Source organism: Diachasma alloeum, unplaced genomic scaffold, assembly GCF_001412515.2.
Source record: "Diachasma alloeum isolate Michigan unplaced genomic scaffold, Dall2.0 Dall_scaffold_00183, whole genome shotgun sequence".
In the NCBI taxonomy this organism is placed as follows: domain Eukaryota; kingdom Metazoa; phylum Arthropoda; class Insecta; order Hymenoptera; family Braconidae; genus Diachasma; species Diachasma alloeum.
This window is the reverse complement of record NW_021680349.1, coordinates 1,831,355-1,844,403: the sequence shown is the minus strand read 5'-3', so window position 1 is coordinate 1,844,403 and position 13,049 is coordinate 1,831,355. Positions and strand designations below refer to the sequence as shown.

Genomic DNA, 13,049 nt, shown 5'->3' with positions numbered 1-13,049 from the left:
CGTTTATGGGCGATTCAGGAATGTTTAGAATGTGAATTGAAAAACGGAAAGAATGATGTTAACAATATTGTGAAGTGTTGGCATTGATGGGTAAAAATAGGGAGAGTCCAACTGGTGGTGAAGTGTTCGTGATTGAAGCAAATTAGAATTCTTTTTACGTGCAGCACAAATTTACTTTCCATTGTTTATCATTGAGGATATCTATTGTTTTTAAAAATTGAAATTTCATGGACAGTTTAGTTGTAATTTTTAGAAGAGGGAGATTTAATTCAATTTTGGGAGCGGGGAATTCCATGAAATTCCAAATTGAAGCGCAGTAGGAAGACGAGAATTTCCCAACTTTCTTCAATTTTTAACTGCATATTGTAGTGGTATTACGGGGCTGTGAAACGCGTGCTAGTGTCATTATCAGGATCCAGGGGCTGCATGAGGGAATTGTTAACCCTCTGACACAGAGAGAAGCCTCAGTCGGACTTTTGAATCATTCCTGGACAGTCGTCGTTTATGGGCGATTCAGGAATGTTTAGAATGTGAATTGAAAAACGGAAAGAATGATGTTAACAATATTGTGAAGTGTTGGCATTGATGGGTAAAAATAGGGAGAGTCCAACTGGTGGTGAAGTGTTCGTGATTGAAGCAAATTAGAATTCTTTTTACGTGCAGCACAAATTTACTTTCCATTGTTTATCATTGAGGATATCTATTGTTTTTAAAAATTGAAATTTCATGGACAGTTTAGTTGTAATTTTTAGGAGAGGGAGATTTAATTCAATTTAGGGGGGAGGGGGTAATAAAATTCTCAATTTCCCCTGAAAATTCAGTACCAATTGCCGCAGACTTGTCTTAATTTCTATTAATTTTTATGGAATAATTGAATTGAGAATTACAGTTTCCATTAATTTTTCCCACAAAATTTGTCATTTGTAATGACCAAATTCCCTGAAACTTCAATGAAACTACGTCACAAAAATTACTTCTATTTCCGAGTACTTCTATTTCCGAACATTTTGCGATAATTTCATTGTCCAGACTTGTATTAAATAGTACTTTAAATCTAAAAAAGCCAACAACATAACAGCAAACATCTAAAACGATCGAAAGTTCTGAATATTGATGCAAGTGCTTCGTTCACTTCAAATACTGCAATTTCCTCGGTAATACATAGTTCAATAAACCGTTCAATAAACAATAGTAAAGATTTCATAACAGACACTGAAAACGCTTTATTTATTAGAAACAAAGAAGGAAAGACAAAAGCAAACTTAATTGTCAAATTTACAAATAAAAACTCCAAAACATGTACTGGATATCTCCAAATGAAATCGCTCATTCATATTGATTTCTATCGTCACAAAATCGAAGATTTGAGCACAAAACCCCCCAAACCTGGCCTCGTCATCTTCAGAGCCCTTCCCCAAGGATAAGGATAAAAAGATCGATGATCTCTCGCTGGCCGAGGTGAGTTCACGGTCACCCCTCACTTGCACCCTGAAAATCGATTTTTCCCTCACGAGTGTACCAACAGCCGACCCAATTACCCCATGAATTATAACCACCCGCAAAAATTTAAACTTTCTAACGAGGCTAATGAAATACAAGTTGACAGTAACGCGATACTAAAAATAGTGGGAGAAAAATGTAAAAATTTTAAACTTTCATAAAAACCCGTTATTACAATTTTTTGCAATAATTTCTCTGCGGCAAGCGCTGCGGAGTTTTTTCCGGACGGGGTTTGAAGGCTTGAATAACTACGTACCGCGGAAGTTGCCGGTTTGCCTGTGGCGGGTTAACATTAGAGGGTCAAGTCGTTCAGTCGCAAGCCGCCTGGTGAAAGCATCGCCACGCTCAGGGGAATTCGTCGCTTTTTCCCCCGAAAATTCGCGAAAATAACTACGAAGTTTTTCAGCAGTGAGGGGTATCTCTAATAAACGTCTCGTCATCTTCGCCGACGGCACGGAAACGTCGCTCGGACGTCGCTTGTCTTCGCCGGGCTTCCGCGCGGAGAGAAAAGTCGAGTAAAAAACATCTAGAAAATTCCGGAAATTTTTACGCTAAGGAAGGTAATTGGGGAGCGAAATGTTTTTTAATTAAAAATACTTTCTGTGGAGGATATCTTACGATTCGTTCAAAGAAAAATTACATGTGTCGGTGCAAAAATGAATACGAGTAGTCGGTACTGTGTTCAAGTTGCACTGAAATTTCAAGAAATTTTGTCATTGAAAAATCAAATATTCCATTGATTTTCTGGCCAAATGATCGGGAAATCAATACAATACTTGATTTTTCGGTTCAATTATTCTGTGGAAATTCAGAAAAATCAGAAAAATTCAGGGAAAAATTGATAATTCATGTCATTTTGTCTCTGAATATTTATGTTCCACTGGAAACGGAATCAAGTTGTGAAATTTCCACCTCACTCCCGCTGAAATCTCATGAATTTCCGTGAATTCTACTTAAAACTTAAAATTTCATAGCCATTTTTTACCTAAATCCGACCCACTGTCACTCTCATGAGAGTTACTATAATATCTTTCATAAAATTTCGAGAAATTTCTAACAGCGTACCAGAAAAATTGATGTGCTACGCAATAAAATTTTCAGTGCTAGTGCTAGCATTAGATTTTTTCTGGAGAATTTTATTAGGTGAAATGAATAGAGTAAGCATAAGACCTAGCTTTCAAAAATCAAATAAATGACGAAATAAACAAATTTGTCATCGAATTTGATGCAATTCCGAATCAATTTCATCATTTCATGACAAATTACCCTGACATTGAGCAGATTTTTCGAAGCAGGGGGAGACAAATTTAACATTAGGCTCGCATTCATCTTCGATATAGAGCTAAAAGTCCTAAAACTGAATTTCACCCCACGATTACTCGATTTGTTTGATAATTTTTCCTCAACTTTTTTTCCATGCGGTGTATGTCGTCCAGAGTTCTGTGACTGAGTGAAGAGAAGACAAAAGTGTACTCATTCCTGCTCCCCTCAACTTTTTTCATCGGCAGAAACAAGCACCACGGGGTAGTCAACCCCCAGCGTCACGAATCCGGGTAAATTTCCGCTTTTGAACTCTGTAGGAGAGCCCCTCCCGAGATATTCAAAAATCAATCTCCCACCCTAAGGATTTGTTTTTCTAATATCTCAGAACGCTGTTGACCTGGAAGACTTCCGTCATCAGCGAATGGGAGCGGAAATTTCCGGAATCGTAGAGATTTAAATTGACATGAAAAAAATTCTCAATTTTTTATTTCTCGGGGAAATTAATGAGGTGCCGTTTGGAGGGGACAGAAATCATTGTTCTTGGCTCGAGAATGATGTTTTTTGCTTGAGATATTGATGATAATGGAAGCCTCGATCCACCGGTAGAAAATTGCAGAATTTTCCCGATTTTTTATCAATTTCCCGAGAGTCATTAAACAAAAAATTCCAGATCCTACTAATTTTTTCGTGAAATTATTTAGGAAATTATGAAATTCTCAAGGACTAAATTCCTTGATATTCCAGTGGAAATATTACTTGTCCGAGATTTCCAAGACTCGTACCGGAAATTTCAGTGGAAAATTTTCAGTACTAATACCCCAAGAGCTCCAAAATTATCGGGCATTTCCTGATAGCTTGGTTGCAAACAAATGAGGGTGTCAAGTTTTGCAGGTTAAAAATTTGTTTTGCAAAACTTGGTACGGTGGTTTGTTTGCAGGGGAGCATGAGGGAAATACCCGATTAATTTTGAATCTCGAGGGGTATTTATCGGATTATTTTTCCCAATCGGATTTTGGCCAAGCAGAGTGCAGTGGATAACAGGAGGTGAATAGGGAAAGATTTGAACAAATTATGTTAATAGAATAACCCGCTTTCCATAGACTGTCAAATATAAGATTCTATCTGAAATGAGCCGAAAAAATGAAGAGCTTCTGTGAAATATTCAGGTAAAAGAAATGAAGAATTACTGCGAAATATTCAAAAGCTAGGAGGAAATATCCGAAATAAAACTGTCGGGTAGCTTCAAATACTGCGCTCTGATTGGTCGAAATCCGATTGGGAAAAATAATCAACAGTATTTACTGATCAGTCAAATCCCGGCTGGATCCATATCGCAAAACTGATCAAAGCCCCTTTTTACTGATTTCAATGTCCACTCGAATCCTTCACATGATTCTTTAACTACACTGAGAGAAAAATTTTCTAGTATGTAGACCATAGTTACTTGAAAGAAGTAAATTATTTTCAATAGTTTAAATCTCAGAATGTTTGCGGTTCACGGAACTCGAATGAAGTCTCATTTTTATTGAATATTTCTCTCCGTGAATATATTACATATCGAAATATTGCAACTGCATAACAAAAAAATTATGAAAACAATAAATACTTGAAGATTGACGATACCTCTACGCGATTTGAGTGAGTTCATGTGCGACAAAATCATCCTTGAGTATAAGAATATTTTAAAACATGAGACCTTCCTCGGGTCACGTGAGTTGAGATGCCTGGGAGAATTAAAGAATTGAAGAAAAATTACTCGTCTCAAGAAAATATGTTTCAGATATTAGAAATTTTTTTTCTCAGTGTATTACAAGTTAGTAAATCGCGTTTCTACTTAGCACGCCGCGAGGTTAGTGTGAGAAGGGCGCTGTCCTCGAGGGGTTAACGAATTTCCCCAGAATTATGTTTTTTTAAAACCCCCCCGACCCCCGACCACGCCATAATGCCCTCGAAAGAAACGTGTGTCGTGGGGTACATCGGGGATCAAGCGGATGCCCATACAGCGTTATACTCTCCAAAGCTCTCTCCCGAGCCGTCACGTTGGGTTATATACGATCGTCGATAAGCGTCTCCACCGTGGCGACATTTCCTCCGTCGCTCCGCGCCATGCGTCAATATTGACCCATCCGATGGATCCCAACGGAGCAGTATAGAGTGGACCACGTAGAAAACTCCACCTCACCCAGCCCCATCACCACCGTTATTCAATGGTTTCAGTCTTATATGCCATAAGAGAGGTGACGGAAAACGGCTGACAGTGAAAAAAAACCGAGTAAAAAGAGAATAAGAGCACTAATTTTCGCTGGCGCGCCAGGCACTTTGATCGATGGAACGTTAATCATCGCCTCGGTCGTAAACTCTCGGGTTTCTCTGTGTACATTACGTTTCTATCTTTCTCCCGGCGTTTAAACGTACCACGGGGCGGNGGGAAGAGGTTATTTCTGCACGTCGTCTCCTGACCAAAGGACGACGTGAAAGCTCGGCTAATTCGATTTTAAAATGGAATTAGGAGATATCGGACGCCTTTTCCTCCACTGGACGAACCCCCAGCGAACGCAGATGGGGAGACATAATGGCTGGCGAGGGTAAAAAAGGGTTATTATTGAGGAAGAAGAGAGTCTTTGAGTGTCGATGAATTCTTCATGAGAGGCTAATGGAGTTTTAATTCGACAAGTTTTTAAGGAGCTCTAGATGGGGTGAAGGGGGGCCTCGGTCAAAAAGTTTGAATTCAATTGGTCGGTAGGGAAGCAGTTGCCATTTTTGAATTTTTACGTTTGGTTCATGAAACGGAGAGAAATGTTCAGTAAAAATTACGGAACTCACAATCCGCTCGCCGATTACGGAATCGACTCAGAGAATTTAAGTGACGGTATCGTAATTTTTCACAGGAGATTCAGATAAAAATTACGGAACGCTCTCGAAAAATTCCGTGACAGTTCCGTAACATTTTCTACAACCACATTTCGCTCCGGAATTACGGAAAAGATACGTATGTTTTATTGAATATTTCTCTCCGTGTGGCGAGCGGCTTTTCTATTAAAAAATTGTTTGGTAATCATGTGGATTCCCTTTTCGGGAATTTCAGTGAAGAACGGAATAATTCGATTGCAATTCCGTGTGAGGAGGAGATTGTTTAAAAAAATTTAAAGGTCAGACGGGAATTGCCTTGAAATTTCGAATTATTAATTATTAATTTCTAATTGTGCATTTCAAAATGTATACACTCAGAGAAAATCCTAATAGAATAGAATAATCCCCTGAAGTCTGACAGTCAAGTCGGATGAAGTTGACTGTCAGACTTCATCCGATTAACATGACAGAATGGTATGGCTGTTTGTTTACGTCGTCAGATGACAGCTAGAAATGAATTCCCAAAGAACATTTTCTTAATTTCGTTTTAATTTAGAATAATAAATGCACCTGAAGACAAATGCTTTGTGCATTCGAAACGTAGTGCAATTAACCGAGTTCACAAATTTTTTGTATTGATTACTGCTGCTGACCGAAACATGGCCCAGAAGCATTTGAATAATTTACAACTAAAAAATTTTAAACAATTGATGCAAGTTCTCTATTTTAGCAATAGATTGAAAGGAGGAAATTGGACGACAAATGAACAGACATGAATGTCATTTTTGATTCAGAGAAAATCCCAATCTTACTGAATTATCTCTAGCAATAATTAACCGATTAAATTACGGAAAGATTTATACTGATAATGCCTTAAATTTTCACGCGTTTCTAACACTCGTGAAGCCATCTGTCGTTCACCTACCGAACCTCCCCCAAAAGGAGGAATCTCTCCAGTCGATAATAAAATTCCCCGCGTCCTTGAAACCCTTAGGACCCACCGAAACCACTCCGTAGGAGAGCCATTAATTCGGAACAGAATGAGACCCATCGAAAGTGAAAGTATTTATTTTCGACGAACGAACGCAAAATTCCTCATTTTCGCAACGCGAAACCGAACTCCATATAAAGGGGGGAGATTCAGGAGTGTATCTACTGCTCCCCATGATCCCGAGCAATTAAAACTTGATAATTCACTCATTAGTTCAATAAACAAACAAAAAAATATTCAATAAACTCGTTTTTATCTCAATTTCCGGATGAATTGATGTTTAATCGCGTTGTAAAAATCATCACAATTAAAAACCAATTAATCAGAGAGTAACGAGACTCTCGAGAAAGTTGATGCGTTTGTAAACCGCAGATAAGTCACTGCACATTGCAGTGTGCGGTATCAGTGTAGTCGCAAAAGCGAGGAACAGACTTCTCTCAAACCCGAACCCGATACGAGACTATCGCGGAAAATTGCCCGATTGTCACCCGAGGAATTTCAAATTACGAGTTATCGCGGTAAATGAGTTCTGTGTTTACAAACAGTGCATCGGCTCTAACCTAAAAGTTTTGAGTGTGTTGAGTGGGTGCAGTTGCAGTGCATTCCAGCGTGCATTGACCCACTGTCTATAGCTAGCGCTCGAAACAACCTGTGGCACCGATGTTATCGCTACTTTAACTCGTAAACAAAGGGATTGGAGCAGACATTTGTCGGAAATACTCGATTAGGAATTTTATTCTGATAGCATTTTTTATTATTTTTAATCTGCAATGGTCGTGACTCGATTATTGAATGTCATTAATTTCAAGGGAGATACGGGAAAGAAAAATGGGGATTTATCAACGAAAAAGGTGAAGTGGTTGGAATGTTTGGGAAATTTAATTTTATTCTGTAGAATTAATTTATGAGAATTGAATATCGTTATATTAAACGGGAATAAAAGTGTAATAATTAGTTGTCTAATTATTATGAAGACAAAATATAATGGGAATATTATGGGAATTGGTGAAATACAAAATGCGATCATTGTTAAAATCTTCGATTAAACTTTTTATTTCAATTACTGAAATTTTTCTTTCTTTTGAAATGATCGTGACCGGGTTATTAAATATCATTGATTTCAAGAGAGATATGGGAGAGAAAAATGGGGGTCTATTAACGAAAAAGGTGAAGTGGTTGGACTGTTTAGGAAATTTCATTTTATTCTGTCGAATTAATTTATGAGAATTCAATATCGTTATATTACACGGGAATAAAAGTGCAGTAGATTAATTGTCTAATTATTATCAAGAGAAAATACAATGGAAATATTATGAAAATTGATGAAATACAAAATGCGATAATTTTTTAAAAATAATAAGATTTAAAATGAATGTAAAATCTTCCATTAGAAGTTTCTATTTCAATTACTTTTTCTTTCTTTTGAAATGGTGGTGACTCGATTATTGAATATCATTGATTTTAAGGGAGATACGGAAGAGAAAAGTGGGGGTTTATCACCGAAAAAGGAGAAGAATTCGGAATATTTAAGAAATTGCGTTTTATTCTGTAAAATTAATTTAAGATAATTCAATATCTTTGTGATGTCCGCGAATAAAAAATTACCGTAAATAAAAGTGTGATAGATCAGCTAAACGATTCTTTCCCCATAAGAATATTAGAAATAAATGCAAAATAAAAAAATACAAATTTGAGTATTATTTTTTTTTTGCAATGTTAATAATTTTACAAACGGTGAATGGCCGACTCCATTCGTCTCCGTTTATTTCCGAACGAAAATCCAATTTAATAGCGAATTTATTAATTGTTCATCAGGATTCATGCTGTTTACAGACAGTTTCTGAGAATGCTAGACTCGATGCAACTTCGCCACCAACGGAAGACGATTTGGAGCTGTGGGACCACTCCGGGTTCATGCTGAGGAATGACTTTGACGACCACCTTACGCACTCAAAGTAATTCAATTCGAAGTAGTTGAAACATTAATTTCGTTTCAAGTCGATATGATATATTTGCAATTATAAAGTTATCTCGTTAAGGAGTTACTGGAAAAGAAACTCTCGCTTCATCCGCAAAAAAAAATTACATTTCTGAGGAATTGCATAACTGAAATTTTGCATGCATATTCTTTCATTGCTGAATATGAATGGAGAGATTTCATTAATTTACTGTATTTTTTTTTAACTTTTCCAAATCAGTCTAAATAAATAATTAGGTATCTGATATTTTTTGTTCATTTTTTATCTTTTCTAACCTATTGATTTGTTAAATTTAATCCAATGCAATGACCCCTTTAAAAAATATCCCTTCGGTAAAATTAATCCATGTATTTGCAATTTTAAGGTGGGGAGCGCAAGGCTGGTGTCGCCCCAGCTGCATACCCATCAGTATAATTCTCGTCCTAATAGTCCTCGTAGTTCTCCTGCCCCTCTTAGATCACGCAGAGCCCAAACACTTCAGCAATTCCAGAAATGACTCGGAATTCATGTGCATGAATGGCTGTAAAATATCGCTGGTGGAGTCAATACCCGTTGGCCTCATATACGATAACAATTCAGTTGTTCATAAGAGTACTTATCTCACGTGGATGGATCTTATAAACTCGGCCGAGAGCACCATTGAAATTGCTGCCCTTTATTGGACCATGAATAGGGAGGATGTCTATCCCGATGACAGTGCTAAAGACGTGAGTGCTTTTTAATTGTTTTTCATTCAACAAGTTACGGCTATAATGAACTGAATTATCGAACAAAATTTCCTCATTAACTACTGCGGAATAAATAGTGAAGGAGATCAGCTTGCGATTCAGTTCATAATTTATAGTTCAGTGCGAAATTAATCTTTCGGGGGACAAATGTTGGCAGATATTTCGGAAAAGAAAACTTTACGGAGATTAAGAGTTTCTAGTTCTTAGTCGTGTTCAGAAACTCCGGGTTCTGCTCGGTTTGAAAGAATAATTGAAATTTCATGGACAGTTGACTTATTAGTAAAAGAAAAAAGTTATTAATCATCTTCAGGAGAGACATTGAATCCGATTTAAGGGAAAAATGGTTATGAAATTCCAAATTTTAAGTAGAATTCAAAGAAATTTATGAATTTTCAGTGGGAATGAGATGGTGATTTCATACTTTGTTTGCATTTTCAGTGGAACATGAAACGAACCATTTAGTGAACATTTAGAAATAAAATGACATGAATTTTCAATATTTCCATTTAAATTCAATTTGATTTTTCAGTGACAAGATTTCCTGAAATTTCAGTGAAACTATAACGCGATAGGAATTTCCAAGAAATGTACACGGAGAGAAATGTTAGAGAAAAATTACCGAACAAGTCGAACAAGTGTGGGAAATTTTTCTTTACAGGAGGATAATTTTTACATCCATAGAAGTGTTTTTCTTACCGAACGAACCGTGAAATATTCACCACAAACACGTATTTTTACCACAGGTAAAATGTGCCGCGATTTCCTAAGTAATTTTTATCCAACTTTTCTCTCAGTGACATACATTTTCTTAGGAATAAAAACTATCCATTAAAAAAGTGTGAAACGTCGCACACGAAGAACACCACAGAGATAAATGAATAAAATAAATAAAAAATATTTCCAACTATTCATTAAAAAAAAATCTCCAAAAATTGAAAAAAAATTTACTTATTTCAAGTAAAAATAGATTATTCATCAATTATTCAAAGGGAGAAGATGTGTTCGATGCCCTCGTGGATGCGGGCAGGAACCGAGGAATCTCCATAAAAATAGCACAAAATGCTCCCAGCCAATCAAATCCCAACGTCGACAGTGAATACCTAACGAAAAAAGCCCACGCAGAGGTAATAAATCGATCTGTCCTCTCGCCCCAGATAATTATCCCCCAAAAAATCTATCAAATTTCCATTTCAATAGGTGAGGAGTTTGAATTTCGCTGGATTACTAGGAGGCGGCGTTCTTCACACGAAATTATGGCTGATTGACCGTACCCACGTTTACGTCGGCTCTGCCAACATGGACTGGAGGTCTCTCACGCAAGTGAAAGAACTCGGTCTCGTCGCCATGAATTGCTCGTGTCTCGCTAATGATCTTGCCAAGATTTTCGAGGTAAACGTAAAAGTCAATAGTCATTCAGGGCGATTTTTGAATGGAACGGAAATGGCTATGACCTGAATAGTTGATGATTTTTTTTTCCATCGATTTTCCTTTGCTCCACAGGTTTATTGGCAGCTCGGGAAGGAGGGGAAAGTGCCCGCCACTTGGCCTGATGCACTCAGTACAAAAATCAATGTTAATAGAACAATGAATTTTACGCTAGATGATAATAAATATAAGAGTTTCATTGCTGTGAGTAAAACGAAATGATTTACTAGTCTTGATAATTCATTTGTTATTATTTTCATCTATTATTTCATTCATTATTTCATTATCAGTGGGTAATCTCTGCATAAAAAACGTGAAAAACAATAGAAATTTCTTGGTTTCTACTGTCTTGCAGGTATCTTATATCGAGATAATATTTTATGAATAATAAAAAAACATCTAAAAACTCCTTTGAAACATTCAAGTGGAATTTCGTTCAACTCTTTTACAACTCAATCCAATTCCCAATTAGAGAAACTAATGAATAGATTGATTCGATAAAGTAATGAACAGAAATGCGAATTTATGAATTTTATGCTAAATCACTAATTTTACATTAAATAACAATATATTATTTTCTTTCCTGCCGACACTTCGAATTATTCTAGAGATATTACTCATGATCACGACAAAAATTCAATTTCTGTGGAAGATATCAAATTGTCTTGTATCAAGTTGGTTAAGTTCCCTCAAGGAAATCGATTCCACTCCATCAAATATTCTCACGTATGACATCTAATTTTTCGACATACCTAATTTTTTCTCGCAGTGTATCCATATTTTTTCTTCAGTGAATAGAAAAAAAATTTAAAATCTCCCATCAAGAGCCATCTTTCAAGCAAAAATTTCCTTCAACCACTTCTCAAATGAATTGATTTCCCCATTTTGAATGAAATAAATTAATGAATAAATTAATTCGACCAGACGATGAATGGGAATAATTTATTTCTGCAGAGTTCACCACCCCCATTATCCCCAAAGGGACGCACAAACGATATCGATGCAATTCTCCACTGCATCGATAAAGCCGAGAAATTCGTCTACATATCAGTAATGGATTACTTTCCCCTGACCATCTACACAACGAAGGTAAAATACTGGCCAGTGATAGACGACGCACTGCGCTCGGCTTCCATTGACAGACGAATCACAGTGAGACTGTTGATATCCTGGTGGAAGCACTCGAGACCCTCTGAGGACACATTCCTCAAATCACTGATGGATCTCACCAATTCTTACAAAAACGTGAGAATCGAAGTGGTAAATATCCCGTAAAAATTTCTATCCTCCAACTGCGGGAGCAAAATTAATCCGAGTGTAACGACATTCACGTCCCCCTTTTTTCCTCTTTTCCAGAAAAGATTTATCGTCCCAACGAATGCAGATCTGGACAAAATTCCATTTGCGCGAGTGAATCACAATAAATATATGGTGACAGATATTGCCGCGTATATTGGCACTAGCAATTGGTCTGGTGATTATTTCATCAATACTGCTGGTAATAGCAATTTTCAATGATCAAAGAGTGAAAAAAACACTCGACTCAAACGATCGGAGCTGATAGATTTGAAAATAAATGGAGAAAAAATTGTTGAAGAATTGAAATTGTGGTGTTTAAGGTATTGGGATGGTGTTTGAGGATGCTGATCACAACAACAACCACAGTATTCGTCAGCAGCTGGAGGAAATATTTCTCCGAGACTGGAATTCCCCGTACGCTCATTCCATGAACGCATCCTGCTTCAATCGTCGGGAGGAGCAGACGAAGCCCAAAATCAATCACTTCATGCCGTTTCAGAGCCACCATATCAGGGCGTAGCTAGGATACAAAACAATTTTTTTTAGGATTTTTCTCAGTAGTTTATTTTTTGATTTGACCATGATCTCAAATTCGCATTTGATTTCGCGGAAAAGTGCTCGGAGAGAAATATTCAGGAACTCACAATTCGCTCATCGATTGCGGAATCGACTCAGAAAATTTAAGTGACGGTATCGTATTTTTTCATGGGAGATTCAGATAAAAATTACGGAACGCTCTGGAAAAATTCTGTGACAGTTCCGTAAAATTTCCTACAACATTTCGCTCCGAAATTACGGAAAAGATACGTAATTTTTATTCAATATTTCTCTCTGTGTGGTGAAATGAGCTTGGGAAATACGAATTTTCCAGGGATAGAGTCGTTCATCAAGAGGATAATTCTTTTATTATATCTGTCGTGAATTAATAAACTAGGATAAGTGCATTTTTTTCGAAGAACGTTTGATTTGCCAAATCGCTTCCACAGATTGTTGGAAAGCGATTTAACCAAAAAA

At 36.9% G+C, this 13,049-nt stretch overlaps 1 protein-coding gene across 2 annotated transcripts; it reads left to right on the top strand.

Moving 5' to 3' along the window:
• Nucleotides 1-6,891: 6,891 nt before the first annotated feature.
• Nucleotides 6,892-12,719, top strand: LOC107046960 (phospholipase D3). Of its 2 annotated transcripts, none has more exons than XM_015269690.1 (9): nt 6,892-7,455; nt 8,438-8,559; nt 8,948-9,290; nt 10,301-10,435; nt 10,509-10,700; nt 10,812-10,940; nt 11,691-11,996; nt 12,093-12,234; nt 12,356-12,719. In XM_015269690.1, the coding sequence occupies exons 1-9, from the start codon at nt 7,375-7,377 to the stop codon at nt 12,553-12,555; spliced, it is 1,650 nt and encodes a 549-aa protein (XP_015125176.1). In that variant the 5' UTR covers nt 6,892-7,374; the 3' UTR covers nt 12,556-12,719. The 2 variants fall into 2 exon arrangements, with proteins under 2 accessions (XP_015125176.1, XP_015125172.1); XM_015269686.1 differs by having other exon boundaries at nt 8,420-8,559.
• Nucleotides 12,720-13,049: the final 330 nt, after the last annotated feature.